General features: G+C 34.7%; 1 protein-coding gene across 2 annotated transcripts in view; it reads right to left on the reverse strand.

Moving 5' to 3' along the window:
* Positions 1-17184, reverse strand: part of LOC136042805 (DENN domain-containing protein 2C-like) — a 62692-nt gene extending 45508 nt beyond the window's left edge. Inside the window, exons 1-3 of one of the 2 annotated variants that reach the window (XM_065727747.1) lie at positions 17084-17184; positions 7801-8489; positions 5151-5224 (exon numbers count right to left, since the gene is read on the reverse strand). In XM_065727747.1, the coding sequence (XP_065583819.1) occupies positions 5151-5224; positions 7801-8442 (716 nt within the window). In that variant the 5' untranslated portion in view covers positions 8443-8489; positions 17084-17184. Of the gene's footprint in view, positions 1-5150; positions 5225-7800; positions 8490-17051 lie in introns of both variants that reach the window. The other variant, XM_065727751.1, reaches the window with a different exon arrangement.
* Positions 17185-27855: the final 10671 nt, after the last annotated feature.

Below are 27855 nucleotides of genomic sequence, written 5' to 3' on the forward strand. Positions count from 1 at the left end.
TCTGTTCAGGCTGAGCGGCTTCCACCAACTTTGGCTGCCACAAAGTACCACTTTCAAAGGTGCTATTTGCAAATAATGAAGTGGCAAGACAGGTCCAATTTTTCAAAACCCGAAGAGTCGATTTGGCGCCTCTCTTCGTCACAGAATATGTATCTTCTCATTATGACAGATGCTTCAACCAACACCAGAAAATATGCCGAATATGGTGCGGTGCCAGTGCAATGGCGGGTGCGAGTCTCTCAGATGCAGCTGCCGTCGGAACAGTTTACCCTGCAGCTTTGTCTGCGGGGTGTGCAAAGGGTCGTTGATGTGCTAACACTGCAGCAAGACAGGATGAAGACTAAACATAGACGAGTAGGAAAAAACCTAACAAACTAAAACAACCTAAATAGCTTTAGGTTGTGCTTTAAAACCAAAATGTTTTTGTGATTAATTTATCTGAGTTATAAACGTTCCATTTATAAATGATTGATCTGAAGTTACGAGCTCGGTTAAAGAATTGTTTTTCAAGAAGTTATACTTATCAACCCCTCATATTACAGGGCCCTTAGAGGCGGAAATCAGATAAATAGTAAAAAATGCTTTTTTATCTCCCATTTGGCAATACACTACTTTATTACTACCTATAATCCTTTAGACGCAGGAAACCGTCAATTAATGATATGCTTACTAACCGGCCCCTCTCCCGTTGCATGAAGGTGAAAACTGATACCCTGATGAGGAAAACTGAATTTCTGGCGTCATGTTTGGATTCATCATGCTTGATTTGATAGGAAACGATTATTCAAACTCCATAACATTTATAAACACAAAATTCGATCTCCCCTCACTTTGCCCCTACAAGGACAAGTTTGGGACACTTGTGCAAGAGGGATTTTGTTGGATTTATTTTTGTGTAGTTCAGCCGATTTTTCTGAACATTTTGGTGTAGAACAAAAAAGTATGTTGCAATTTCCCTGAGTTCAACCCCTATTTTTCCTCCATTAGTGCTAGAATCAGATATCAATAGGAATCCAAGTATTGATAAGCATGTTCCTGAAAAGCAGGATGTTTCGAAAAAATGAAGCAAAGATTCAAGGTGATTTCTAAGGTTAGTGTTATATATCCGTTTGAGGGAGTGCATATCAAACAAAAAGCTGTAAGGAAAATGAGGTTGGATCTCCCACTGTAGGGATAAAACAAAACAAAAATTTGCCGCTTACGTCAAATTCTATAGTTGAAGGATGACAGATTCCCAAGAATCGTGTTTTCCTGTCAATCAAGACAAAGCCAAAAGATGACGATAGGGTTGGGAGAAGTCACAAGAAAAATCAAAGGCGAATTGATACTTCGTGGGAGGGAGTAAAGATTGACGCTCTTAACAGAGTGAGATGGAAAAAAAAGCATGCACAACTGCGCTGGCCTTGAACGGCGAGGAGCTGTGATAAGTTGTTATTAGTAGTAATATTCAACGAAAAGGACATAGTCTAGAAGTTATTCAAGATAACTTTTGCAGGGAAATGTAGATTTGTAACATACTAGGAATTCTTTCGAAATGGACAATTTATAAAGATAGTAAAAAAATTTCCTAATAGATTATTGGCGGTTCATTCATAGTATCTCCCATTTATCTATAAAAATATTAACAAAAGAAAGGGGAGAAGACGGATTTCGTTTTTTTTTGTACGGATGTAACTTTCACTTGGACAGAAGTTTAACGGAGTAACATTAAGGTGCACCGACAACTCTTTCACAAGGGAGAACCACAAAGTCTCAAATGAAAACCTTCATCAATCTTTAATGTTGTATTCTCTAAGAGAAATAAAGCAGATTTTCACTAAAAGGTGTGCTTGGAAAATCTCTCAGTCAAAAGTTATAAACACAAACAAATAAGCCATAACTCAGCGGTACGTATAATGAAAAAAAGATTTAACAGCAAAACATTTCAACAAATATTTATCAGAATCAGAAAGCTTTGAAAAAAACATAAATTGTGAGGGAAGCTAACACTCCCCTTGGGGAACCGGAAAGATGAATTCAAAATTTCAAGTAATAATCTCTAGAAATCTTTACTTCGCATTAACAATGAACATAAAATAAAGCATAATTCATACTTAAATGTTTCTTGTTTTCTAAAACGCTCCAAACAAAAGTTACTGGCATTAACTAATTTCGATAGAACCCTCAGAGGCTTCTAACTTTTGACTGAGCATTTTTTTAATAGTCCTAATTATAGCATGGTATCCCAACACGTCGATTGTTAACGGTTGCCTCCTGCTTTACAGCTGCCCCCTGTATGAGCCGGTATTCCCTCGGTTCTTTTTCATTACACTTTCCCCCCAACTGCAATGAATAAGTGTGAAAAAAAATTAATTTTATCCACCACTTAGCTTTTTAGATGTTCAGCCCTTTAAAATAAACAGGCACAATTCTAAAAACAACAGAATAATCAAAAACTTCAACTATATTAATAATAACTAAAATTTTACTTTTGTGTCAAATAAGGCCGAAGCCATTCCGTAGCAGCAAACTCAGCAGTTTTGTGGAGCAAGATCCACTTCATGAGTTTTAAAAATAGAATGTACGCGAAACAAAACCAACTCATCACTGCTTTTTCCTGATTTCTAATAGACTTTCGTTATGATGCTGCAACTCAAAGAGTGGAAAACTCCTTGAAGCCCATTACTAATCATCACTCCAAAGCCACCTCATCACTACTTTCTCCTGATTCCTAATAGACTTTCGTTTTGGTGTTTCAACTCAAAAAGTGGAAAACTCCTCGAAGCTCATCATTGCTCATCACTACAAAATCAACTCATCACTGGTTTCTCCTGATTTCTAATAGATTTTCGTTTTGGTGATTCCACTCAAAGAGTGGAAAAGTTCTCGAAGCTCATCACTGCAAATCAACTAATCACTGCGTTCTCCTGATTTCTAATTGAATTTCATTATGATACTTCAACTCAGAGTGGAAAACTCCTTGAAGCCCATTATTGCTCATCACTACAAAATCAACTCATCACTGGTTTCTCCTGATTTCTAATAGATTTTCGTTTTGGTGATCCAACTCAAAGAGTGGAAAAGTTCTCGAAGCTCATCACTGCAAATCAACTAATCACTGCGTTCTCTTGATTTCTAATTGAATTTCATTATGATGCTTCAACTCAGAGTGGAAAACTCCTTGAAGCCCATTATTGCTCATCACTACAAAATCAACTCATCACTGGTTTATCCTGATTTCTAATAGACTTTCGTTTTGGTGATCCAACTCAAAGAGTGGAAAAATTCTCGAAGCTCATCACTGCAAATCAACTAATCACTGCGTTCTCTTGATTTCTAATTGAATTTCATTATGATGTTTCAACTCAGAGTGGAAAACTCCTTGAAGCCCATTATTGCTCATCACTACAAAATCAACTCATCACTGGTTTCTCCTGATTTCTAATAGACTTTCGTTTTGGTGATCCAACTCAAAGAGTGGAAAAATTCTCGAAGCTCATCACTGCAAAATCAACTAATCACTGCGTTCTCCTGATTTCTAATTGAGTTTCGTTTTGGTGCTTCAACTCAAAGAGTGGAAAACTCCTCGAAGCTTTAATTTAGTTATCAAAAGAAATTGTCAAATAATTGGAAATGATGACTAAATTGACACTACGTTAATCCAGTTAAATTAGAATATTAGCAAGTCTGCTTCTGCTCTTTCTGTATTGAAAATAATTCAAATCTCGGGAAAATATGTGAAAATGTCTTTGATGTCAAAGAAACACTTAAACTAATTGGCAATTCTTTGGATCCAATCAATGAATAGTGGCTTAAAAATACCTTTCACGATTTCCACCCAAACTTCCTGAAAAATACCCTATCAAATCGTATCCTCTAAGGATTGTATTTTTTTTTTGCACTAATGAAGGCAAAAATATTCTGACGTTTGGTATCAAATTGGCTAAAAATGTTTGACTGAAAGTCTTAAGAAACACAAGTACCTTATGCAGTCTTTTTATTGCTTAAAACAGCAATTAACAGAAATGAAATCTTTCATCAAGTTATCATAATTACATTTAGTATAAACATCTGAACCAGTTATACAGTCATACGATTTTAGTTCAAGCAACAAGAAGCACATAAATGCTCTGAGTGCCATATAGGCTCCATCTTTGGCACATTTGATGAAAGAATTAACTATTTATTGTTTAACGATATTAAAATTCCATATACAAATTTAAACTGCTGTATTATTCATTTCTTTGTAAAACTCAGTAGTCCTACTAATGTCGAAAATAAAACCACTGCTCTGTAACTTTGTAATAACGTCAACCCTCCCAAAACACACACACTGTACAAGCTCATCTACTTCATCCCACTGTCTTCAAAGACTCTTTCTAGACTTTTTTTTCTAAAAATTCTCAAAAAATTATTTTTATAATCCCTTCCCACTCCAGTATGACGTCTCCACCATAACTAATATTTCTTTACGTAGGAATTGTCAGACAGTATTTTTTCCACTCTAGGTCTATGGTCATTGTCCATCCACAGGATATGCCTAACTCCCCTAAAGCAGCCTTTGATTAAACATATACAGCAGCGGTATCAATGTGGTCTTTTAGCACGACTGATGTATCATAAGCATTGGCTCTAGCTTTTCTTGAATAAAATAAAATTAGGATGTTGTACTGACAATGATTGATGGAAGCTTTTTTTTTACAAAATACCCCTCCAAAAGAGTGCTTCTTTATTTGAACTATCGGGCCCATAAAGCACTTTTCATCGATGAAACTGACCATAGTAACTCCCGTGTGGTGGAAAAGAAGGAAGATACCCAAAATGATCGCTCAATGCTTTCTTCTAAAAGTCCAGCAGCTACAATTCCTGGTATTCCACAGCTCAAATATTAGACAACCACTCGTGCGGAAAAAGCCAAAAATTACAGACTATGATACTTACAGTCAAATTTCTATAATATGTCAGATCAACAAAATCATACAAAGTTTACATTTAATCCGTCACAGTACAGTGGGGCAGAGTTGAATTGAGTTAAACGTAAGCTATCTATCAACTTATGGCTCTAAAAATCCCTCATAAGGTTTTAGAACTGTGCGATAAAACCTAATACGATTTAGTCGCTGTTTTTGCACCACAAATCTTTCCACAAAAAAAATGACAACTCAACTTACTTTTCATCTACAGGTAAAGATTCCACTGAGTCGCTCCAATCAGATTCTTCTTCATCCTCTTTAAAATTAGCATCCTAAAAATAGAAACAGATTAATAAATCTTTTACTTTAGAGGTAGTTGACATATGTTTTAGAGGTATTATACGTTTAGAGGTATCAGACACAGGTAATTCAGCCCGTGGAGGACTTTTCCGCCATCGCAATCACTGTTATCGGTTCCCTTGCAGGAAATTAGTGGTTCTGTTTGAGCTTGGCAATTATTTTTTCCCTTTTAAACCAGAACTTTTAAGCTCAGGTAAGAGTTTTAGCTTTTTTTTAGCTTACTGGATATTCTCAATACTTTTGCCTAAGTCAGCGTACTAAAGTACGCTGTAAGTCTGTAGGTAGTCCTATTTAGTACTATAGGTAGGTAGTCCTGTATACTACTTACACCGTAAATAGCAAGTCCTATAAAGGCCATTTAAATTATGAGAAAAACTCTCCCATAGACATTTTTGGCTTCCAGAAAACGCTGATGAGGAAGAAGTCTCAAATCATAAGATTTACAGCAATAATATAACTCATAACTTCTCATGTAATTTCCTGTGATTTTACTTGCATGATTTCCCAATATTTTTGAACAAGTCAGCGTTAGTGCCTCTACAATTCATTTGTTTCATGGGACACAACTCTTACAAAAAGGTTTTGGCTTCTTTGCTAATGGGGAGGAAGCATTGACTCATCAGATTGGCATCTTACATCAGATTGGATAAAGTGGGTCATAGCTACAGTTTTATTGGGGAGAGGGAGGAACAACCATGATTTTCCTTATAGAGGGCAAGACAGCAAAAAAATGTTTTTGCCCCATTTTCAAAGAAAAATGTTCATTTTTCTACAATTATTTTACTACTTTGCAGACCAATAGGAGGGAGGTAGTTACTCTTTAGCTACACAAATAGTGCCCCCTACAGGATAGCGAAAAGATTAGCCATAATTGTGTTTTAATTTTCAAAGATATAAGATCTTAATACAAAGCTTTAGCTTTGTATTAAATTTACATGAAGTTCTGCCTTATCTGCCTCAGAAGAACGTAAGTTAGTTTTTACAGACCTAAGAAAAATATATGCGTTGATGACAAAAGATTAAAGCTCCATAAAAATTCATTAAAACTTCCAGAGCTATCACCAGACAAATGATTAAAGCTCTATTAAAATTCCTTAAGACTTTCAGAGCTATTACCAACTAATTCAGCTAACTAAAAACGACAGTAAACCTTTACATAGGAGACCTGACGCATTTTGCAAAACATAAATCAAAATAGATAGTGCACTTATGAACGCTAAATTTAGGATGAAGTATTAGATTAAATGTAAAGTGGTATAAAGTGTGCCAGGACGCAGATTTCTCCCTTAATTTGTGTTACAGTACACACAGGAAACTCTTGGGAAAGCAATCGAAAATGAGCGAAATTATGGATACTCTATAGATACTGATCTAAAACTACTTCATTTTTTAATACCGTTACTACCTAAATCCTTTCCTAGCCATGGAGAGAAATATATCATTTTATTATTATTTTTAATAGATTCTTGCCTCCCACATGGGAAAACCTTCCAGAACCCATCGTAGATTTTTGCCAGGACCAACTTTTTTTGACAACACTTACTTGTAGTTGCAGCAGCATCAGGCATTTTTCAGCCTCACCTGGCATCTGAAATTCTGATGTTACCTGGATTTTTTATTTTTAAAGTAAGTCCCAAGACTTACACTTCACACCACTGACCCCCCACCCAAATCCAAACGATTAGTGAGACCAGTACTCGAAGACTATCCGGAAGGAGATAGGATTCTAAGTCCAGCGCACATTCCAATCTGCTAGGGTGACTTTCTGGGGGTAGGGAGGGGTAAAATCTTACAAAAGAAGAGACAAAATACAACTTACATACAAATGACGATAGATCATGGGGATATTTCAATTGCCCAATTTCAAATTTTTATTAAATTTAAAAAAAAATAAATATCATTTAAACAATGATAATTGATGGCATGTAAAAGTTTACAAATTTGCGCACTGCAAAGAGTGATATGACAATATATTCAACGTTAAACGATGGTAGTTATCGAAATTCCAAAATAATTTTGAGGATATTTTAGATATGTGAAACTTCCAACATGCAACAGTAAACAAAAAACTTTCAAAGAGGATAAACAGCGAGGGTTTTTCTGCTAAGAGAATGATGGAAATAAGATGCACCTAATAGAATCTTCGAGATTAGAATACTGATTGCTAAGATAATATACATCAGATATAGCGATTGTATGCATAAATCTTTGAATTCCAACACTAATTTTCTAAGAAATACAACAACCAATTACTGATTGTTTAGCTCTATCCTATGGAAAATTCAGGTACCATGTAACTCAAGGTTTTTGCTTCATGAAACTTTCTCTTCTTCCAACGATCTTGCTGGACTTCCGCAAGGTGGCATTAATCAAAAAGAGTTTAGAAAACTAATCTTACCGCACCCAAACACAGCTTGAAAACTCGCGACTTCTCAAAGCCACTTATCTCTTTAACTGCAGCCCTCTTTTACCTAATCAAATTTATTGTAGACCCTCCAAGAAAAATTAATAAAGCAAACATAAAACATCAGAGCAAAACGTCACTTACACTATTTTCTCCATTTTTCCTTAAAATAGTTCCAAGTTCATCTTCAAAATAATGACTGATAGTTGGCCCAAAAAATCTTATAAGTGCACAATCATCACCAGATTCAGGGACTGACAACGTAGAGCATGGTGTACTGGCTTGTGAAGAGCTTCCAAACTCATCATGCAAGAATGTTCGTTTGGGCTTCAGTGGTGGTGGTGGTAAAGTTGGCAGTGGAGGAGGACACAACTGTACATAGCTATTACTATGGCCAGAAATACTTGTAACTTCAGAAGAACAGGAATTCACAGAAACTACCTCACTATTTGACTGTACTTGAGCGTCCGGGTCATCACTGAACAGCCAGTTCTTGATTTGAAGTTCAACATATTCAGGTTGAGCCGCATGGCTATAAGGTATGGCCTCTTGCTCTATTGAGTTACTGTCTGAATCAGACAGAGCTTGATTGCATCCAAATCGATGTGCTTCATCCGATGAAGAATTTTCACTTTTTAATTTCAATGTACCATTTTTGGACAGTTGAGGAGGTATTCCTTTCTCTCTTTCATAATTTGTGACATACTTCTCCTTTTCCAACTGTTCTAATTTCTGTTTGATCTTAGTCACAGAAAGGGGTTGAGACGGAGAATTTGACTCAAGCATACTAACTTCAATCAAAGCACCTCATCTTCGAAGCCAATAGGCTAAATCTATAACAAAAATTAAATTGATTATAATGATTAAAAGCTACTAATTTTTTCTGTAGCAAAGATATTGAATAGATATGTCAGCAACACGTTTCGAGTTTAATCATTTATATGGTAAAAATTTCATTTGTCGAGGACTGTCAAAAGCAAAAAAGTACAAAAACTGAAGTTGTTTGTCCTTTTTTATTTTTGGCTATAGAAAGGACATAAATACCAAAAATACAAGTAAGTTCCGGATTCCCCACTTCTGTTTGGGGTAGTTTGTGTTCGTTTCAAGCTGAAATTGATTATTTATTGTAATTTCTTTTCGGTTTGGAATTGATTTATTTACTGACAGTGATTTATATTCATCTTACACTTGGATTAGTCTTTGACTTTATTGCTGCTCGTCTTACATTTAATCTAAGTCTTTAGTTTTCTTTGAAAACTTTATTTTTGGCTTTTTAATGAATTTACGTTCGTCGGTTAACTATTAGCGATTCTATTAACAGTTCCTAGGCGCTTGAAAATGGTTTTCTGACTACTATAACCTTAGCCAAATAAAATACTGAGTTGCTAAACAACAACTCCAAGAACCAAGTAATTAGTAAAGAAAAAAAGTGTCCTAAAATGACAATGTGTATTTAAAACAGCATGTTTCTTATTTGTCATAATATAAAGACAAATCCAAATACCAATCAAGCATAAAGGAAAAAAAAAAATCTTGGAATAGATACGTTTATGACTTTCAGTTTTATTCGGCTGTAGAAGAAAAACACCTTTTTTTGTCACTGTTATTTCTTAATTCAAAAGTGTAAAAATTGATGCCTATTACAAGTAAAACTTATACAATGTCCATTTTGCAATTATTGAAGCAATTATGCGAAGTTGGAAGAAGCAATATTTTGAAGTGGCAAATTGAAAAATGGTTTGCGAGTGGATTTTCTACATATTTGAAAGGAAGAAAAAAATCAAAGGAAATTTACTGTATATTGAGTAATAAAAAACTAAACTGACTGTTCTGAACATACTGATGCAGAAGAAACAGAATTCCTGGAAGTTTGAGGACTTTAATTTTTCAATGCAATTATAAAAAAAGAAAAACCTTTGGATATACTTCTTTTTCAAGTAGTCTGATAACATTCTATGATGGTGTTTCGGCAGTTTGAAGGGGTAGTAGCTCCAACCTTATTTATGGTGCCCAGCCTTGATTATTCACTTTAATTTCTTAATTTGAGTTATTAAATACCCTTATTTCTGCTCGTTACAGGTTTAGTATTATTTTCTACTTTTTTTGTTTTTATTTGGACAGCATTTCTTTAACTTGATATACAGAAAAATTGTTTGGCTTAAAAAAAATATTTGATTCATGAAATCTATTCATTTTTCAATAAAGCGCAAATAACACCAGTATATTGGGTAATGACAACAAGTACCTTAGTTACAGTAAGTTCTGTATCTTGTCGTTTGACTTATAATTCACTTCCAATTTCGGTTTTCATTCCAAGCCTGATATCTTAATGCTCGTTAAAAGTTAGTTTTAACATCGTGCATTGCTTTTTGATAGAGAAACTTTTTGTTAAATATGCAAAATACGACGTTTAACCAGCAAAAACGATAATGAAATGGATGACTAATAAAACTTAATGTGCATGGTGGTATGAAATGGAATATTTTCAAAGGAACTAGTATGAAACAATGCAGTTTATGAAGATATTTTTTTATTGAGAGAGATTACTTTTACTTTTTTACTTTATTACTTTAAAGGAATATAAGTAAAATAAATTTACTTTTATTTCTGTTACCGACGGGAATAAATCGTATTATTAAAATCATATTTTTGCTCAATTCAATGCTCAGCTTGAAATCCGAATTTCAAAGATTAACACACAAACAAAAATATTTAAAGTATGTAGAAATGAGACGTCTTATTAATTATACAATTTATAAGACATCAATACAATAAATCAATAGACTTCTAAATAATAAATCGAACGTCTTATTTCTTAAAAAGGGGGGAATACCCCCAAAACATTAAGTGATCTTAATAAAAATCAGACCATCAGATTTAGCATGTGAGACAATCCTACTGTAGAGATTTCAAGCTCCTATTTTTCCCTCCAAGGTTGATTGTATCGAACCAGTGACCTTACAAGAACAGGAGAGAGCTTATTTGATGGAAATTGAAAGTTTTAACGCTCTTTTTAAATGGTTAAAAATATTGGATGGCAGCTAACCAGCCTCCTATGCCCCCTTTTTCCCCAAATATGCCGATCAAAATTTTGAGATAACCATTTTATTCACACAATCGGAAGATCTAATAAATATGTTGACCCCCCCCCCCACAGTTCCCGAGGGAAGGGCAGCAGGCTCTGAACTTTGCCCATTGTTTACATACAGCATTGGTTAATGGTAAGTATACAGACATTTTAGGGGTAGGAGAATCTTTCCGCGGATGAATTTTTCGTTGGGTAAGGGAATTTTCCATGAAGACAAAGTCAGATTTTCCGACATTATTTAAAAACGATTAGCAATTAAATAAAAATCCATTTCTTTTCAACTGAAAGTAAGGAAAACATTAAAACTTAAATCGAACCGAAATTATCAGGCACATGAAGAGGGTTGCCCCCTCCTCACTACTTCCATCTTCACACTAAAGTTGTTTTTTTTTAGAACTTTTAAAACATCTTATTATTCTCATTAAACGGCACTTGTGTTTCAGGAGTCATTCTAAAATGATTGGAACAAAAATCAAACTTTGGCGTAAAGAGCGGGATACTGAGGAGGGGACACCCCCCCCCCCTCATATACATAATAATTTCTGTTCGTTTTAAGTTGTCACAATCAACAAAATCCTAGTTTTCTTGCATCTATATGATTGACTTATTTGTTCCCAGCATAACTGTTTTCACATGTAAGAATTCCACCAGTAACCATCAAATATACTATACTATCATTTTATCTACAGTAGTTTATTGATTGTCCTAAGCGCTAAAACTAGCACCTGATGTACCTGGTTTTGAACACATTTAAATTTCATCAGTATTGATATCATAAGTTACTTTCCCTAACTTTATATCCATTGAAGCCTGAACCAAGAACCTTTCGAAACGACTCTTTTGATAAACCGATTTTAGCAGTACCATATTTTTACTTGTATTTTCTTCTATTTGCTCCAGCAACTCTACGTGAAATTCGTCCAAGCATCTACTATGGTTCTCAGTTAGCTTGACAAAGACAAGCAGTGGCCTATATCTTATAACTATGTCATAAAGTCTGCAACTAGATTTCTATTATTGTAACACTCTCAGTACAAAAAAAGAATTTGAAGATTCTTTGTTCATTACAATTCTCTTTTCCCTATCAAAACACCCGTTTTTCCACCATCTGCGAACAAGTTTTGAATCAGCTAACTTCATGTTTCCTAGACTTGGGTTATATACAAGGTCATATCCATGGGGGATATCAGGTTTAAGCCCTACCCCGCTTTCGTGAAGATTTTGTCTGACTTGTTAAAAGCGTAACTAAATGAATATAACAAAATTTTGATACATTATGTAAAGTTTGCTTTTGTAACCCTTCTCAACCTGAAAAATTAACCCCCCCTACCCTAAACAAATCTTAGATACGTCCTTGGCAACAGGTTAGTTGTGGGAAACTCCTGACATATCCAATTCCAGATGCCTGAACTCGTAAGTCAGAATGTTCGTATTGTAGTTTTATTTCCATGTTATGACTTTCCATTTTGCAATGTTTATGCCAAGTGTGCAAAAAGTTCCAAAGCTACCAGTAGCAGAATTCCAAAAGCTACCAACACTTTAGCAGCACAACTTGTGTTTTGACAGCTTTCCTTTGAGCAAAAAGTATTTTTATGCACAAAATTTCCAGAAAAGTAACAAACATAACTTAGTATAGCTTGCAGCTAGAAATATCAATAGTTTCCTGAAACACAATTAACAATGTAATTCAGTGGCAAGCCATGTACTAGCCATAAATATCATACTCCATAGTTTTATATGTACCATTTTATCAAAAGTACTGTATCATATTTTGTATAGTATGTATAGTATATTTAGTATAGTATGGTATTCAAAGTCTAAACTATACTGTATATAGCTTACTGCTCTTACTTTATGGATGGTGTTGTACACTCCAATACTATTGGCATCATAAAAATAATGCATAACCAACTGCATCTAATTTAATAATTCCTACCCCTCGGATATGAGTTTCTTACACTCCTAATGAGTCCAGTTCACATTGTCTGAATTCGTCAGTCAAAATGTTGATACGATAGTCATTTTTTAACGTTGTAAAATTCCAAGCTCCAATTTTCATGTTCTTTAAATCAATGAAATTATTTTGGCCTCAGGAAAATCGATGATCCCAGATACCAGTGCAGGACAAGGATCACATATCTTCTCAGGTCTACATTGAAGCGCTTAAACCGGCTTATAACCGGACAGCAAGAAGTCCCTAGGACTTCCAGTAGGAATGGAGGCTTTGTGTAATCCTGGGCCCATCTTGGTCACAACATGATTTTCAGCAATTGGTGATGCTCTTCTATCAACAAGAGTCAAAATCCTATACAGACAGTCTCAAGCCTATTACCTCCGACTCGTTATATATTCATGCCTACAAATATTATGGTACTATGGGGAGGCAGCCCATAGTAGATAAATCAGATAGGAAGAGGTTTTTCAGCCCGAAAAACAGGCCAACCCCAGACGAATTATCCATTAATCCTAGTCCCTTGCAAATGCTGTATCGTTTACTAGCCTACACTTTCCTCAAGCGGCGCCACACCTCAAGTGGGAATAGAGTTGACCGCAAGGTCCCCAGTCTTGCAGGCACCCCAAAACAATGAGGCATTACTGGGAGAAGGTTTATAACTCAGGGGACACATGGACACGCTGGTAGGCCCTGTTGAGCGTACATTTGAGGGTCCTTCTTCCTCCCTAACCTGTATTTATGGCCCCATTGAGGGTGCCCCAGTTTTATTATGGACCCCCCAAGGACAGGGTCCCCCCTTAGTCCGTGCCTCCTATGGAAGTACCCTACCTGTAGGGCGTTCCCCTATCACCACCTCAGGACACGCTGAGTGACATGGGGGAGGCCCTACATTGATTGAATGATTAAAATCTAGAATGATTTAAGTTTTTCTTACTATTTCTATGGGAAATTTTAGTTCCACCAAGGTGCTGGATGTGCTGCTAGTTTTTTAACCTGTTTCAACACGGGGTTTTGTGCCTCCTTTAAAAACTACGCTGAAGGATTCTAATAAGTGGAGGGATAATAATTACACCAAAACAAAGTAGATAGGCGATACAGAGATAGAAAAAACTTTAATAAATAAACAAGACTAAATCCTATGGGCCAAAGTTTCAGGGTTATTTCTAGAAACTATTTGAATAGTCTCCCAAGAAACATTAAGCAAGATCCACAATAATAAAAAAAATGCTAAATACATATATATATATATACTTAGGACACACAAGAAAATGAGCTCAGGAATAAAGTGAATAGGTAGCTGTTACAAAAGGATTGCATTGACAAACTGATTATTTGTTTAGGTTTATTTACCCCAAAAAATAAAAATTTCATGACACTTGCAGTTAAAACCTGAGACTGGCTTAATGGTTTCTGAAGCTGTAAAATGGATCCTACTCTCAAATTTGAACAATGAGTTCCATGGAATTTGATTCTACTTTGGAGGGGGGCAACAAATCTAGGCCTAATTTTTTATCCATCATATCTGTTTTTAAATTTCTTTAGGCCTATATGTATTATATAGCAGTTCACAAGTCTTTCTGATTATTTAGTAGGCTAGCAATAGCTAGAATTCAAGCAGCAACCAGTGGATTGAAACTTCTTTCTGTCAGGTAAGAGTAGGCCCAGTCTAGTTGCATTTTTTGTGCATTCTGCCTGTGATTTTGAAAGTAGGCAATTTTTGCGCTTATTTGGCAAATTAAACTTGCAAGCTAGTCTAGACTATCCCAGTTCTCATTGTATTTTTTCATTAATTACAGCATGTCTTGAATTATTAGCTGTCTCAGAAAGCTTCAAACAATCTTGTATTTAGAGCATGTTAAGTTATACTTCTTCATAAACAATAACATACATTTCAAAGGCATTTGAAAATTTGTGGGGAAGGTCTAGCCTATTCATGTTTTATCATATCTGTGCTAAAATCTGAGATCATCTGTAACAAGCTGTATCTTAGTGGCAAATAAGTGCCAGTTACAAAAAAAAGAAAAGAAAAAAGAAGGTAAAGCTGGCTTATCAGACTGGTTGGCAAAAGTTATACTGGTTAGTTGTGAATAACAATTAAAAAAAAAAAAATATTTATTTAATATTTAAAAATATTCTTCAGCATGTTCTCCAAAAATTATTTTCATTTCTTGAAGTCATTAACTGTAAAATGAAGAAAAGGTAAAAAATAGAAGTTTTATTAAAATCACAAGTATAATAACTTGAACTTGGACCTAGCACTAAAAATCACTACAGAAACACTACTAGCAGGCTGGATTTGCATTATAAGTCCACCCAATACGTGTATTCTAGCAAATAATAGTCTGGCAGCTTTTAGCTAGTCAAAATAATAGAAATAAAGAGTGGAAAGCTAGATAAGCTTTGCTTTCTACCTCATGAATAAAGGCCTATAGCCTAGCAGGGGTGACCAATGATTTGATCATGGCCCACTATTTGACTTCAAAGGTTTTAAAAATAGGCAAGCCTACAAAGATAAATTTGACATTATTTGTTGAAGTCAAGTCATCCTGCCTCAATTTGTTTAAATTCAGAAAAAAATTTACAACATTTTCAAAATTACAAAATGTTCTGATTTGTAGGTCAATTAGGTAAAAAAGGGTAAAGGTAAAGGATATGGCATTAGACTTTACAGTCCGTACTGGTGGTGCTGATCTCTGTTTCTTGGCCCTTCAGCCAGGAAGTGCAATGGGGGGTTGGGGGCCAGCCAACCTGTGCTTTTTGTACACCCTTCCTGTTTACCTTCCCCAGATTTCTCCAGGTACCCATTTAGAGCTGGGTCAACTCTGGCTAAGCTTACTGAGTCACGCCACTGACCGCTGTCCCAAACCAAAGAATTGGGTAAACCAGGATTTAATGGGATTACTGACTTCCTCTATCAACAGTGGGGATGCATCACACAGGTACCACTATATGAGTGATGGACCTGCTGGCTGTTCATTTTGACTAGTCTTAATGGAGTAAGTTTGAGTTGTAGTCAGGCTAATCCTTTTTACAGATCCATGGAATGCTCTTTCCATCAGTTTATTTTTTCTAGTCATGAAAAAAAAAATCAAAGTTTAGGAAGGATATACCTATTACCTTAGATATGGTAGTAATCTATATGATAAAGGTTAGAATATAAAGCATGAACTAGCAATCAGTTTTAATTCTTCTATTGTTTATGGCTTGTTTTAACTGGCTGTTCACAAATATGAATAAAGGTATAATCCTTCCAAAACACATGTAATGTTTGTTTAAGTTAACTTAGAAAAGCAATTAGGATAATTGGACTATTTTTGTTATCACCAAGGGTTAATATTGTAATGGCAACTTTAGGCATGACAAGCTTTTATCAGGGCATGTGACCTTGTTGAAGGTGATTAATAATGCCAAATAAAGCTAATACAAAAAGAAGAAACAGCAAACTTCAATTAAGGTTTATAATTGATATAAACCAGGAAGAAAAAACAATGCACCACTATACAATATTCTCTCATTAATGGCATTAAAAACCAACTGTTGCTAAGAAATAAGCATAAAAGGCCATAACAAACCCATAAAATCAGCAATCTTCTGTATATAGCATAGGGATACATTTGGTCATATTAATTGGGCTAGGATGCAATTACTACAGCAGCCTACTGACTATTTTACCTAGAAGGGCATTGAATAGAGAAAAAAGATTGCATATTTCTTTTTTTTTCTTATCTGATTTTTGCCTAGTAAAAACCTTAACAGCAACAGCAGAGGTTGTTATATTTGGACAGAATATGAGTGACAGGCTGCATTTATTTTTTCTATCTAATTCTAATAGGCCTAACATCAGCTGGGAGGGGTTAGGGGATGGCTTGTATTTTCACTGCAAAAAGTTTTAGTATGTCCATAGAAAAATTAAACAATAAATTCACCACATTTTTTTTTGTAAATTGGTCCTACTGTTGGATTTCTCTCCTGCACTTTAAATTCATCAAATGGAGCTGGTCTAGTCTGTCATGACTCTTAAAGGAAGTGCTATAGGCTTCCAAAAATAATTTTGATTTGTAAAATAGCCTACTTAGGCTCAGTGGTATAATTTCATCAAAATCCAGGGGGGGGGCAAAGTTGGAGCCAATTTTCCCAAACCAAGTGAAAATGACAGTGAAAACTAAAAATGAGCTATTTGGTTTCGTAAAGGGTAATGATATACTAAAAAAAACTGACCCATTTCTGTGGATGCTTGAAATATTCACGCTTGGTTTTGACAAGTTTTCCTTTCCAAAACAATAGATCTGCCCCCTGAATAACTCTAGCCTACCTGACCCCCTTCCCTAAATCTGATAAATTACGCCGACTAACATATAGCTTAGCCCAAAAAGAAGATCATAAACCTGTCTTTTTCCTTGTTTGAACTTTCCGCCAAGGCTAAATATTTTGTTTCTTCATTTGGGATCTCTTAACAAGGAACAAATGACCATAGACTAATAGTCACATGCGAAACTACTGCCTATGCCAATCAAGTTTCCAACTTCTAAGTTTAGCCGGTGTTTTTTCTTCGTTGAAGATGTCTTTAGTAAGAACATACCCTTTGGTATAACATTTCTTTACCTCGGATGAAAGTAAATACATCACTTGATGCCTTTTTTTATGGTCTTTGATAATGTAATAATCTCTTCAGGGGAAACTTACAGTTTGAGCCCATAAAGGGCTCAAAATAGCCCATAGTAACCAAAAATTTATAAAAATATTTCGAAAAAACAGGCTAGTGAGAAAACATAGCCATTTTTAGATGACTTAGAAATGGTGGTTATAATTTTCATCAGTCTTAATAGTAAAATGTTATTATGAAAACAAATCTGCAGAATCTTATTTGAAAGAGCCGGAAACCCCCTCAAAAATGACGGTGGTTTTGCTGTGATGTCATATTCTTAAGTCAACCAGATAGGAGTGATAGGGTTACATAGACAATATGAGACCACTGTCACTTGTCAAATGAAATTCATTTGACCACTTGTCAAATGAAATCATTATTTTCCTCTGCTTCTTAAAGGTTTAAGTTAAGGAAAAGCCAAGTTTTTGAAAATGTTTACTCTATCTGAAAACAAACGCACTAGTAGATAGCTTCCAATTGAAGAAAGAGATGATTATGCTAGGATCTGAGATGAGTAACAATTAATTATAATCATTGATCAATTATTTCCAATTACTGACTATACTATTTAATTTACAGTTCAATTAATAGGTTCTAAAGTGATTGTAATCAATAATTTTCAAATGATTTTGTAGCAGTTTTTAAGGAATGAGACTATTTACTTTTATTGATTAGTTTTCCTTTGTTTAGAAATATTGGATGATTATAGCAGTATGTTTATGAAGAAAATATTTGAAAATAAACCGATTCTCTCTAATAGTACAGCTGTAAAAAATTTTCTACGATGTACAAACATTTAGTATTATTCCATAGCTCACGAAATTAGTCAAGACTGTTACCAACATCAGAATTAAATTTTATAGAGGCATTAAAAGAGCTCGAAGTCAAAGTTTCACTCTTATATCTCATTCTAAGCACGATAAGGTTGACTATTATTTCATTTTTAATAATACTGCTTTTGTTTTGAGCTGAAGCAAAGATATGAACTGAAACTGTGACTACGGGTAATAAATTAGAGTTTAGATCACCATCTGTTGAAATTTTGATTGAGAAGTTTGGCTATTGATTTATAAAAGGCCTAGACTTAGTTTAGTTGTACCCAGATTTTTTTTATAACAAGATAACAAGGTTCAGTTATAACAACATTAATAATAAGATTTAGTTAATTTACAGATATAGCTAGAGCCAAATTCCGCTTTTTATGGAACAGATAAGTTTTATAATGATGATAAAAAAAAATCGAGATAGCACAAATTCAGAATTGTCTCCACACCGAATATAATCACGTTCAGGGTTTAACCCGTTTTTGCACAGAGGCAGATTTTTGCTCAATATTGTACCAAATCAGTCAGGATTCAAAGCCCTTTTGAAATAAATTAGGAGTAAACTTGTTTTTGCTTTTAACCAGCATTTGACTTGTGTTTCCGCTAAGATTATAATTGTTTTTGAACCAATTCAGGTGGCAGCTGGAACTTTTTTTTACAAAGGGTGTAAAAACAAACTTTTTTTTACTGAGTCTGCGCTATGCTAATTTTTACATTTAATGAGGGCTTGACCCATTTTTACACTGAGTCAAAGTTCAGCATATTATGTAGCGCGTCAGGACCTAGCTCGTACAAAGTCGGCTGCTTAGGGAAAGTGGGCTTAGAACTCACATCATACAAACTTACATTCATTGAGTGCTTTCAGGAATAATAAGAATCAACATGTCATATTAAAACTGACATACCTTTTCAAAAATATTGGTTTTGTGAAAAATGGGCCAATTTAATAATTTAATTGGCCCATTTAGAGTTTTTTTTACATTTTCAGCATTCAGAATGAAAAGGCCATCTTAAGATACTGATTTGATCCCATAGAGAGCTACAGGGTTCCCAGGGAAAGCAAACACAAGGGGGGGGAGTGGCTGCACTTCAACTATTTTGAAATTCCTAAAAAAGCGACAAAACAAGCGACTAAAAAAGCGACTATTAAATTTTTACGATCATTATTCTATACAAAGTAGCCAGGAAAAAATAACTTGGAGATACATCAATCTTTACTATGTCAGCACTACTTGGTAGAATCAGATGGGTCTTGCATTAGCTGGATGTTCGAGGTAGCTAAGTCTCGGAGTTTTCCAAATCATGGGGTTAGCTCTATTGTGAATAGGCCTTAAGCTAATCTTGCCATAAGCTCTACCGGCCCCCAAGTGAGTGCAATTAAAAGGCATAAGGTTGGCGTCAACTCTTCCTAAAACCTATCCTTGTCAAACAGTTTGTGGTAACGAACTGTAAGTAAGGAGCGACTCGGCTAAATAGTAACCGAAACTCTGAAAACTTAATTTTGATATTAATAGGTACAACAAGGGAATCAACTTATTATACTGATTCCAAATGTCCAAACTTATCAAGTTTTGTGTTAATCATCAAAGGTTTCGAGCCTGAGAAAATTTGCCTGATTTTCAAAATAGGGGGAAACACCCCTAAAATTCAAGGAATCTTAAATTCAAGGAATTACATTGACAGATACAGCGTACCAGAGAACCCTTCTGTAAAACCTCCAAGCTCCTATTCATACAAAAATGTGGAATTTTGCATTTTTTTTGTCAGAAGAAAGATCATGGATGCGTGTTTATTTGTTTGTTTTATTTTTCCCAGGGGTGATCGTATTGAAATAATGGTCTTAGAAGGTTGGGAGAGGGCACATTCGAACGGAAATCAAAAGTTCTAACTTCCTTCTTAAGTGACAAAAAGACTGAAGGGTAACTGGCCCTCATCCCACGCCAATTTTTTCCCAAAGTTATCAAAACAAAATTGTGAAATGGCCATTTTCTTCAGTATAGTTGAAAGAGCAAGTAATTATGTCTTCTGGGTAAAATGACCCCCCACAATCTGTGGGGAGAGACCTTTAATTTACGAAATTTACACATTGTTTGCGTATAGTATTTGCTATTGGGATATACACATACATTTTTTTTTTGGGGGGGGGGTGTTAATTTTGTGCTTTGAAAGGATTTTCATAGGCAGAATCTTCCTTGGGGAGGGAGCTTTTCGAGGGTGAATTTTCAGGGAGAGATTTTCACTGGGATATTTGATAGGATTCCTGTACAAAATCCAATTAAATTGTCTTAGATTTTCTTTGCCAACTCAATTTTATATATGGAGATATTCCGAGGGAATTATCTAGGGGCTATTTTCCTCGTGTTTGATTTCCAGAGAAAAATTTCCACGGAATTGGCATTTCCAGAGTGATTGAGAAACCGATTAGAGATTAAAGTCTTTTTCAAATGAAATTATGCTAAGGAAAATTTTCAAGGCTGAATTGTCCATAAGGAATTTTACATGAGGAGGGAGATTTTCAGTGAGGATGGAACTGTCTAGAGGGAATTTGAGGGGGGAGGGGTGCACTTTATATTGGATGAAGTTTCTATGGAAAAGTTTTCCGTGAGGGAGGATATATTTCATGGAGGGTGAGCCAGATTTATCTGTATTATTTGAAAAACGATCAGAAATTATATTAAAAAAAAAACAAGTTTTTCTTTAAAACGAAAGTAATGAACAACACTAAAACTCAAAACAAACATAAATTATTCTTTATATGAAGGGTTGCCCCTTCCTTAATACCTTGCTCTTTACGCTACAGTTTGACTGTTTTTCGATTTTTTAAGAACGGCTACTGAAGCACTGAAGCTGTTTAATTAGAAATTGAAGCTTTTTTAAAAGTGCAAACAGCTTTAGGGTAAACATCAAGGTATCGCGGAGGGGGCAACCCTTTTAATACAGAATTATATCTGTACGTTTTGAGTTTTTATGTTGTTCCTAACTTTCAGTTTAAAAAACTTGTTTTTTTATTTAATCAGGGGTTAAGCTGAATCGTGATCCAACTGCGTTGATACATAATGATCTTCATTTTCTGTCAATTGTGAAGAATTTTCATGCCGCTCTGTTATCATTTTACTACCAAAATATTCCTGAACTTGGATAAAATGTCTGCTCATAACTCTAGTTATCAACTGCATCCTATTTTCATTTTTCTTGTCAACTTTATAATCATTAGGTTTTGGGTAAATTTTTCATAGTAATCGTTTTTTTTTGCAGCTGGTATTTACTTTTTGTTAATTTATCGCACCCCGGAATGTGACTCTATTTCAGGCCCTCTCCCAAAAATTTGTTTTCGGATCTTATGTTGTTGTGTTAGTTCTCTCAAGTGTTTTCACAGCTTATTACTTTTGATTTTCAGTTTTTACTTCAGTAAAATAAAAGTCATAAAAGATTACGAATGAAAAAACTGTTTAAAATTAGGCAAAATATGATTAAACTTTTCATATAAATTTCAACAATCAAAATCAAATAATGCTAGAGTCCTTTAAGGCTCAGGTCGGTTGGGGGTTCAAACTACAGCCTTTCTCTCAAGGGTACACCAGGTAAAACAGACCCTCCATTGATTTTCATCTGAGAAGGATCTTGAAAATAATTTGCTAAATAAGGATATTTTCTTGAATGTTTCGTCCTTTTTATGAGTACAAAGTAGTTTTTCCATTTTATTTTTTAGGCCCCTTGCTAGTGTGGGGGGAGGGAGGAACATCAGGTACTTGCTGTATATTCTTTTTGTGGTTGGAATTTCAGGATGTTTTCTATTTTCGATGTGTCACCAAAAAGGGGAGAGGAGACTAAATTATCTCCTTTGAGAGTGATACTACGGAAAACACTATTAATAAAATTCTCCAGTTTTATTCCCATTAAGACAGGTGTCTTTTTTTAATTTTAACCATGTAGGGGGAATGGCCATTGCTCCTCCCCAATACAGTGTTCCTAATTTCAATTTCAATTAATCTGTTAGGTCATAACACAGTGCTATTTAAACTTTTAGCCTCTCATGCTGTTCTGGGCAGTAGAAACTATCACGAAATAACGTTTTAAGTGTGCCTTAGTTTCCTGGCTTTATTTTGTTTTCCAAAGTAACCTTATCTGATGTGGGGATGCCAAGTAACAGCAAAAACTGGTGGCTCCCATTTCTGGATTCCAAAGTTAAAATTTACTTATCTTACAAGCCACAATGCAACTAATCGTTGTTTATTTCCTAAAATAAAAAAAAAAACATATATAGGTTTTTTTCTGGAAATGAAACACTTTTATGTTGTAATTCCTTTTTAGTGTGTTTAATATTTTAGTTTTCAGAATTCAGTTTGTTTTAACTTTTCGATTTTTTTTAAATACCAACTTAATACCATTTCCCATCTACACGAAGCCTAGGCCATTTCGAAACTTCAGCTCTAGTTTTGACCCTGATTCCCGGCTACATTTGTCAGAAATAACCTATTAAGAGCAAAGGTGATTGAAGGCTGTCCGTTTGTGATAGGGCAGGGTCAAATCTGCTCAACGCATCCAAAAAGACGTTACTTGCAAAGTTCCGTGACGGGTATTTATAAGCTGGGATGTTCATTTTTTCATTCTTGTTAAGTAGTCAGAGTAAAAGTTTGAGGAGGGTGATTTAGGACAGAAAGTCATCATACAGAATGTAAGCTTTTTTACTCTAAGAAAAAACATCAATATTTTATTTCATGACGAATCATTTTTTATGTCCAATTTATACATTTTTCTATGCTTGTTAATTATTCAGAACACACTGAAGAAATTTAGATCTGAGAAAAAAACTGGTTTAATAGCCCCTAAGACAAGTGATGGGTGACATAATACACTGTATTTATATAATTTGGGCTATATATTTGCACATTAGGAGGGGGTAAAGTATTTGGGTAGCGTGAAGTTAGAAAACAATTTTTACGTCATAATATGCAAAAAATTGTAACTAACACACTTTACATGCATATTCACTATACTTCACCCCCACCCCCTAATGTGCAAACATAGCCCAAATTATATAAGTCGAATAGATTCTGTCACCCGTCACGCGTCACCCATGACTGTGTTCTGAATAATTAACAAGTATCCATTTTTTTTTAATTTTCTATCTAGATCTCTCTCAAATAATCAGCAAAATAGTTGCGAAATGGATACAGAAACTACTCTAAAGCTCTTTATAAGCTTACACTTTTGCTTGAATGAAAATAACTTACACTGAATCTTACATTTTGCCCTTTCTTTAGGACCTGCCCACACAAACCTGACGTTCATAATGACACCATTTGATATTCATTAAATATTCATACCCTTTTCATTAAATAAAAAACTCATCTTTTTTAACTGAAAGTAAGGAGCGACATTGAAACTTAAAAAAACGAACATAAATTATTCCGTATATGAAAGGGGTGGCCCCGTTCTCAACGCCCCGCTCTTTACGCTAAAGTTTTTTATTGTTTTAAAAAGTAGAGTTGTAAGAAAGAGTCAAACTTTAGCGTAAAGAGTGGGTTGTTGAGGAGGGGACAGCCCCTTTCATATACGGAATAATATCTGTTCGTTTTAAGTTTTAATGACGCTCCATACTTTCAGTTAAAAAAACTTGTTTTAAAAAAAACTTGTTTTTTTAATTTAATTTCTGAACATTTTTGAATTAATACAGGTTTTGATTTTGGCTCGCTGTACATGAATAATTAAAATGATATTTGCATGTTAATTTTATTTTTTGGCTAAATGGCTTTCTCAAAGTTTTGATCGGATGATTTTTAGAAAGGAGTGCGGGGGAGGGGGCGTAGTTGCCCTCCAATTTTTTTGGTTAATTAAAAAGGGAACTAGGACTTTTAATTTTATTTACGTACTTTTTTTATTAGTTATAAATATACGTAACTTACAAATTGACTTACGTAACGAACTTCCATATTCGTATATTTTTATTACGTATATGAGGGGTTCGCCCCCTCGTCAAGACCTTGCTCTTTACACTAAAGCTCAAATTTTGTTCCAATTCTTTAAGAATAACTCCTGAATCACAAAGGCCGTTTAATTAGAATAAATAGCTCTTTTAAAATTACTAAAAATACTTTAGCATAAAGAACGAGGCATTGAAGAGGGAAGGAACCCCCTTATATGCGTCATAATTTTTGCTTGTTTCAAGTTTTAATGTTACTCCTTATTTTCAGTTGAAAAAAAAAATTTTGTTTAATTTCTGAATGTTTTTGAATTAATGCAGGTTTTGATTTTGGCTCACCGTACATGAATACCGAACAACATTTCCGCACTAATTTTATTTTTTTGGCTAAATGGCTTTCTCAAAGTTTTGATCGGACAATTTTGAGAAAAAAGGGGTGGGGGAGGGGGCCTAGTTGTCCTCCAATTTTGTTGTTACTTAAAAAGGCCACTAGAACTTTTAATTTTATTTGAGAACGTTTTTATTAGTAATTAATATACGTAAATTACAAATTAACTTACGTAACGAAATTCTATATTCGTATAATTTAATTACGTATAGGAGTGGGTTCGCCCCCTCGTCAATACCTCGCTCTTTACACTTAAGTTCGAATTTTGTTCCAATTCTTTAAGGCCATTTAATTCGAATAAATAGGCCTTTTGAAATTACTAAAAGTACTTTAGCGTAAAGAGCGAGATATTGAGAAGGGGACGAACACCCTCATTTACGCAATAATTACTGTTTATTTTAAGTTTTAATGTTGCTCCTTACTTTCAGTTGAAAAAATTGTTTTTTTATTAAATTTCTTATTTTTTGTTTAGCTAATGCTGGAAAATCCAGCGCCCCCTTCATAGAAATTCTCTTTCCCTATGATAATTTCCTCCATGGAAAGATCCTCTCACGTAGCCTAGTTGCCCTCTATTTTTTCGGCTCCTCAAAAAGGGCACTAGAACTTTTAATTGCCGTTAAAATGAGTCTACTCGCGACATTCTAGGACCACTGGGTTGATAAGATCACCCCTGAAGAAACAACAACAAAAAAACAAATACACACGCATCCGTGATATTTCTTCTGGCAAAACCTGCAAAATTCCACATTTTTGCAGATATGAGCTTGAAACCTCTACAGTAGGGTTTTCTGATACACTGAATCTAACGGTGTGATTTTGATTAAGATTTTATGACTTTTATGGGGTTTCTCCCCTTTTTTGAAAATAAGGCAAATTTCTTCAGACTCCTAACTTTTCATGGGAAAGACTAAACTTGATAAAACTTATATATTTCAAATTAGTATAAAAAAAAACAATTCTTTGGATTTATATATTGGCATCAAAATGCGGTTTTTTAGAGTTTCGATTACTATTGAGCCAGGTCGCTTCTTAATACAGTTCGTTACTACGAACTGTTTGATATCAGACTTGCTTTTGACAATTATTCCCTTTTGTATCCTTGATGTGTTATTGCATTCAATATTTGACGTTACAACTCTTTTAGCGGCTACAAGTTCTACAAGCGTTTTTGTACATCATTCTTTTGCAAATGAGTTGGCTAGTAGAATCCTGAGGAGATAAAAAGTAGACTAAGTTAAAAATATAAGCAAAGTATATGAAAACATGGTAAAAAAAAATCTTGAGATTTCGGAAGTGGGACATGAGCTAAAATTAACCGCTAAAAAAAGGTCAACATACTGTACGACCTTCGTCTAGGTTTCCGAAAAATCGGACCATGTGGGCTAAATCTGGCCGAAAACAGCACAGTTCAAGAATATATTGGACTACAGTTAAGATTCACCTATTTCTTCATGTCAGACCCTTGAACCCAAGATCCGTTGAATTGGAATACGAAACTTTTTTACAAATTCTAAAATACTTTAGCGCAAAGAGCTAGGTATTGAGGAGGAGGGTGACCCCCCTCATACATGTAATAATTTCAGGCCGTTTCAAGTTTTGATGTTGCTCCTTAGTTTCAGTTGAATTTTTTTTCTATAGTTTGTGATCGTTTTTAAAATAATTCTGGAAAATATGTCTCCCCATCTAAAAAAAATCCTTCCCACCACGGAAAATTTCTCTATGGAAAGTTCTTCCCGAATAAAATACCCCACCAGAAAAATTTCCCCTGAAAAATTTTTTGCGGACGATTCCGGCTGAAAAAATTTTTCTTAGCACACTTTCATTTGAAAAAAAATGATTTCTGCTTTTCAAATCATGCCGGAAACTATCCATCCGAGAAAAATCCCCCCCCATAGCAGGAAGTTACCTCCGCAACAAATTCCCCCTGGAGAATTTGTCCAGCGTAGAACTCCCCTATGAAAAATTTTTCCCGTGGAGAAAATCCCCCCTCCTAAAGAAAGATCCTCTAGACAATTTTAATCCGGGAATAATTTTTCACGGACAATTCCCCTTAACATCTCCACATGTGAAATTGAGTCGGTAAAGAGAAACTAAGACAAATAAAAAAAAAATGTCCTATAGAAATTTTGGCAAACCCTCCCAGTGTAAAATTTCTCCTGGCAAGTCCACCTTCTGGAAACTTCCATCACCACGGTAAATTCTCCCCGTGGAAAATACCCCCGGTAGAAAATTCACCCCCCCCCCTGTAAAAACGTCTGTATACTTCCCAATAACGAATGGTATACGTAAACAATGGGAAAATTTCATGACTTAGAGAGCTTTCTCGAGGAGCTGTGGGGCGCAATGTTATCCCCAAAATCATAGTTACTGGACCTTTTAACTATGTTCAACATAATGGCTATCTTTAAATTTTGATCGGACGATTCTGGGGAAAGAGGGGCGTGGAAGGGGGGCTAGTTGCCCACCTATCTTTTTGGTTACTTAAAAAGGACACTAGAACTTTTAATTTCCGTTTGAACGACCCCTCTCCCAATATACAAGGACTATTGGTTCGATAGGATCACTCCTGAAAAAAAAACAAATAAACACGCATCCGTGATCTTTCTTCTGAAGAAAAAATACAAAATTCCACATTTTCTCATATGGGAGCTTGGAATCTCTACAATAGGGTTCTCTCATATGCCGAATCTGATGGTGTGATTCATTAACATTCCTTGACTTTTAGCGGGTGTTTCCTCTCTTTTTTGAAAATCAGGCAAATTGTCTCACGCTTGTTGATTTTGACGGGTAACACTAAAATTAACCAGTGTTATACATTTTGAATCAGCATATTAAGCCAATTCTTTTAATATCTATTGATCAAAATTAAAATTTTTAGAGTTTCGAATACTACTGAGCAGCATCGCTTCTTGCTTACATTTCGTTAGACATTTATAATAAAAAAGCTATATGGACAAATTGCTTTAATACTACAGTTAACTTGAGATGTTACAGCTTGGATATGATTTTTGAGTTATTGGAATTTGTTTTATACAATACTTATATAAGATTTGGGGGTCATTTGTACAAGCAAATTGTGGGAATTCCCATGGGGGGGGGGGAATGCCAGCACATTTATAGCTGACTTGTTTTTAAGTCAACTAGAATATAAATATATGATGGATAAGAATAATCCAATTAATTTAAAACATGCTTTGTCAAATAATAAAAGATATTCAGATGATATTTTGGTCTTAAATTGTAAGGATTTCATTGATATTTCTAAAAATATATACCCATCAGAGCTTATTCTTGAGCCTAGTCATGGCGCTGGTCATGAAGATCATTTCTTAGATTTAAATATTAATATTTGTGATAATAATAAATTAAGTTTTAAA

The sequence above is a fragment of the Artemia franciscana genome, chromosome 2 (genome assembly GCF_032884065.1).
Source record: "Artemia franciscana chromosome 2, ASM3288406v1, whole genome shotgun sequence".
In the NCBI taxonomy this organism is placed as follows: domain Eukaryota; kingdom Metazoa; phylum Arthropoda; class Branchiopoda; order Anostraca; family Artemiidae; genus Artemia; species Artemia franciscana.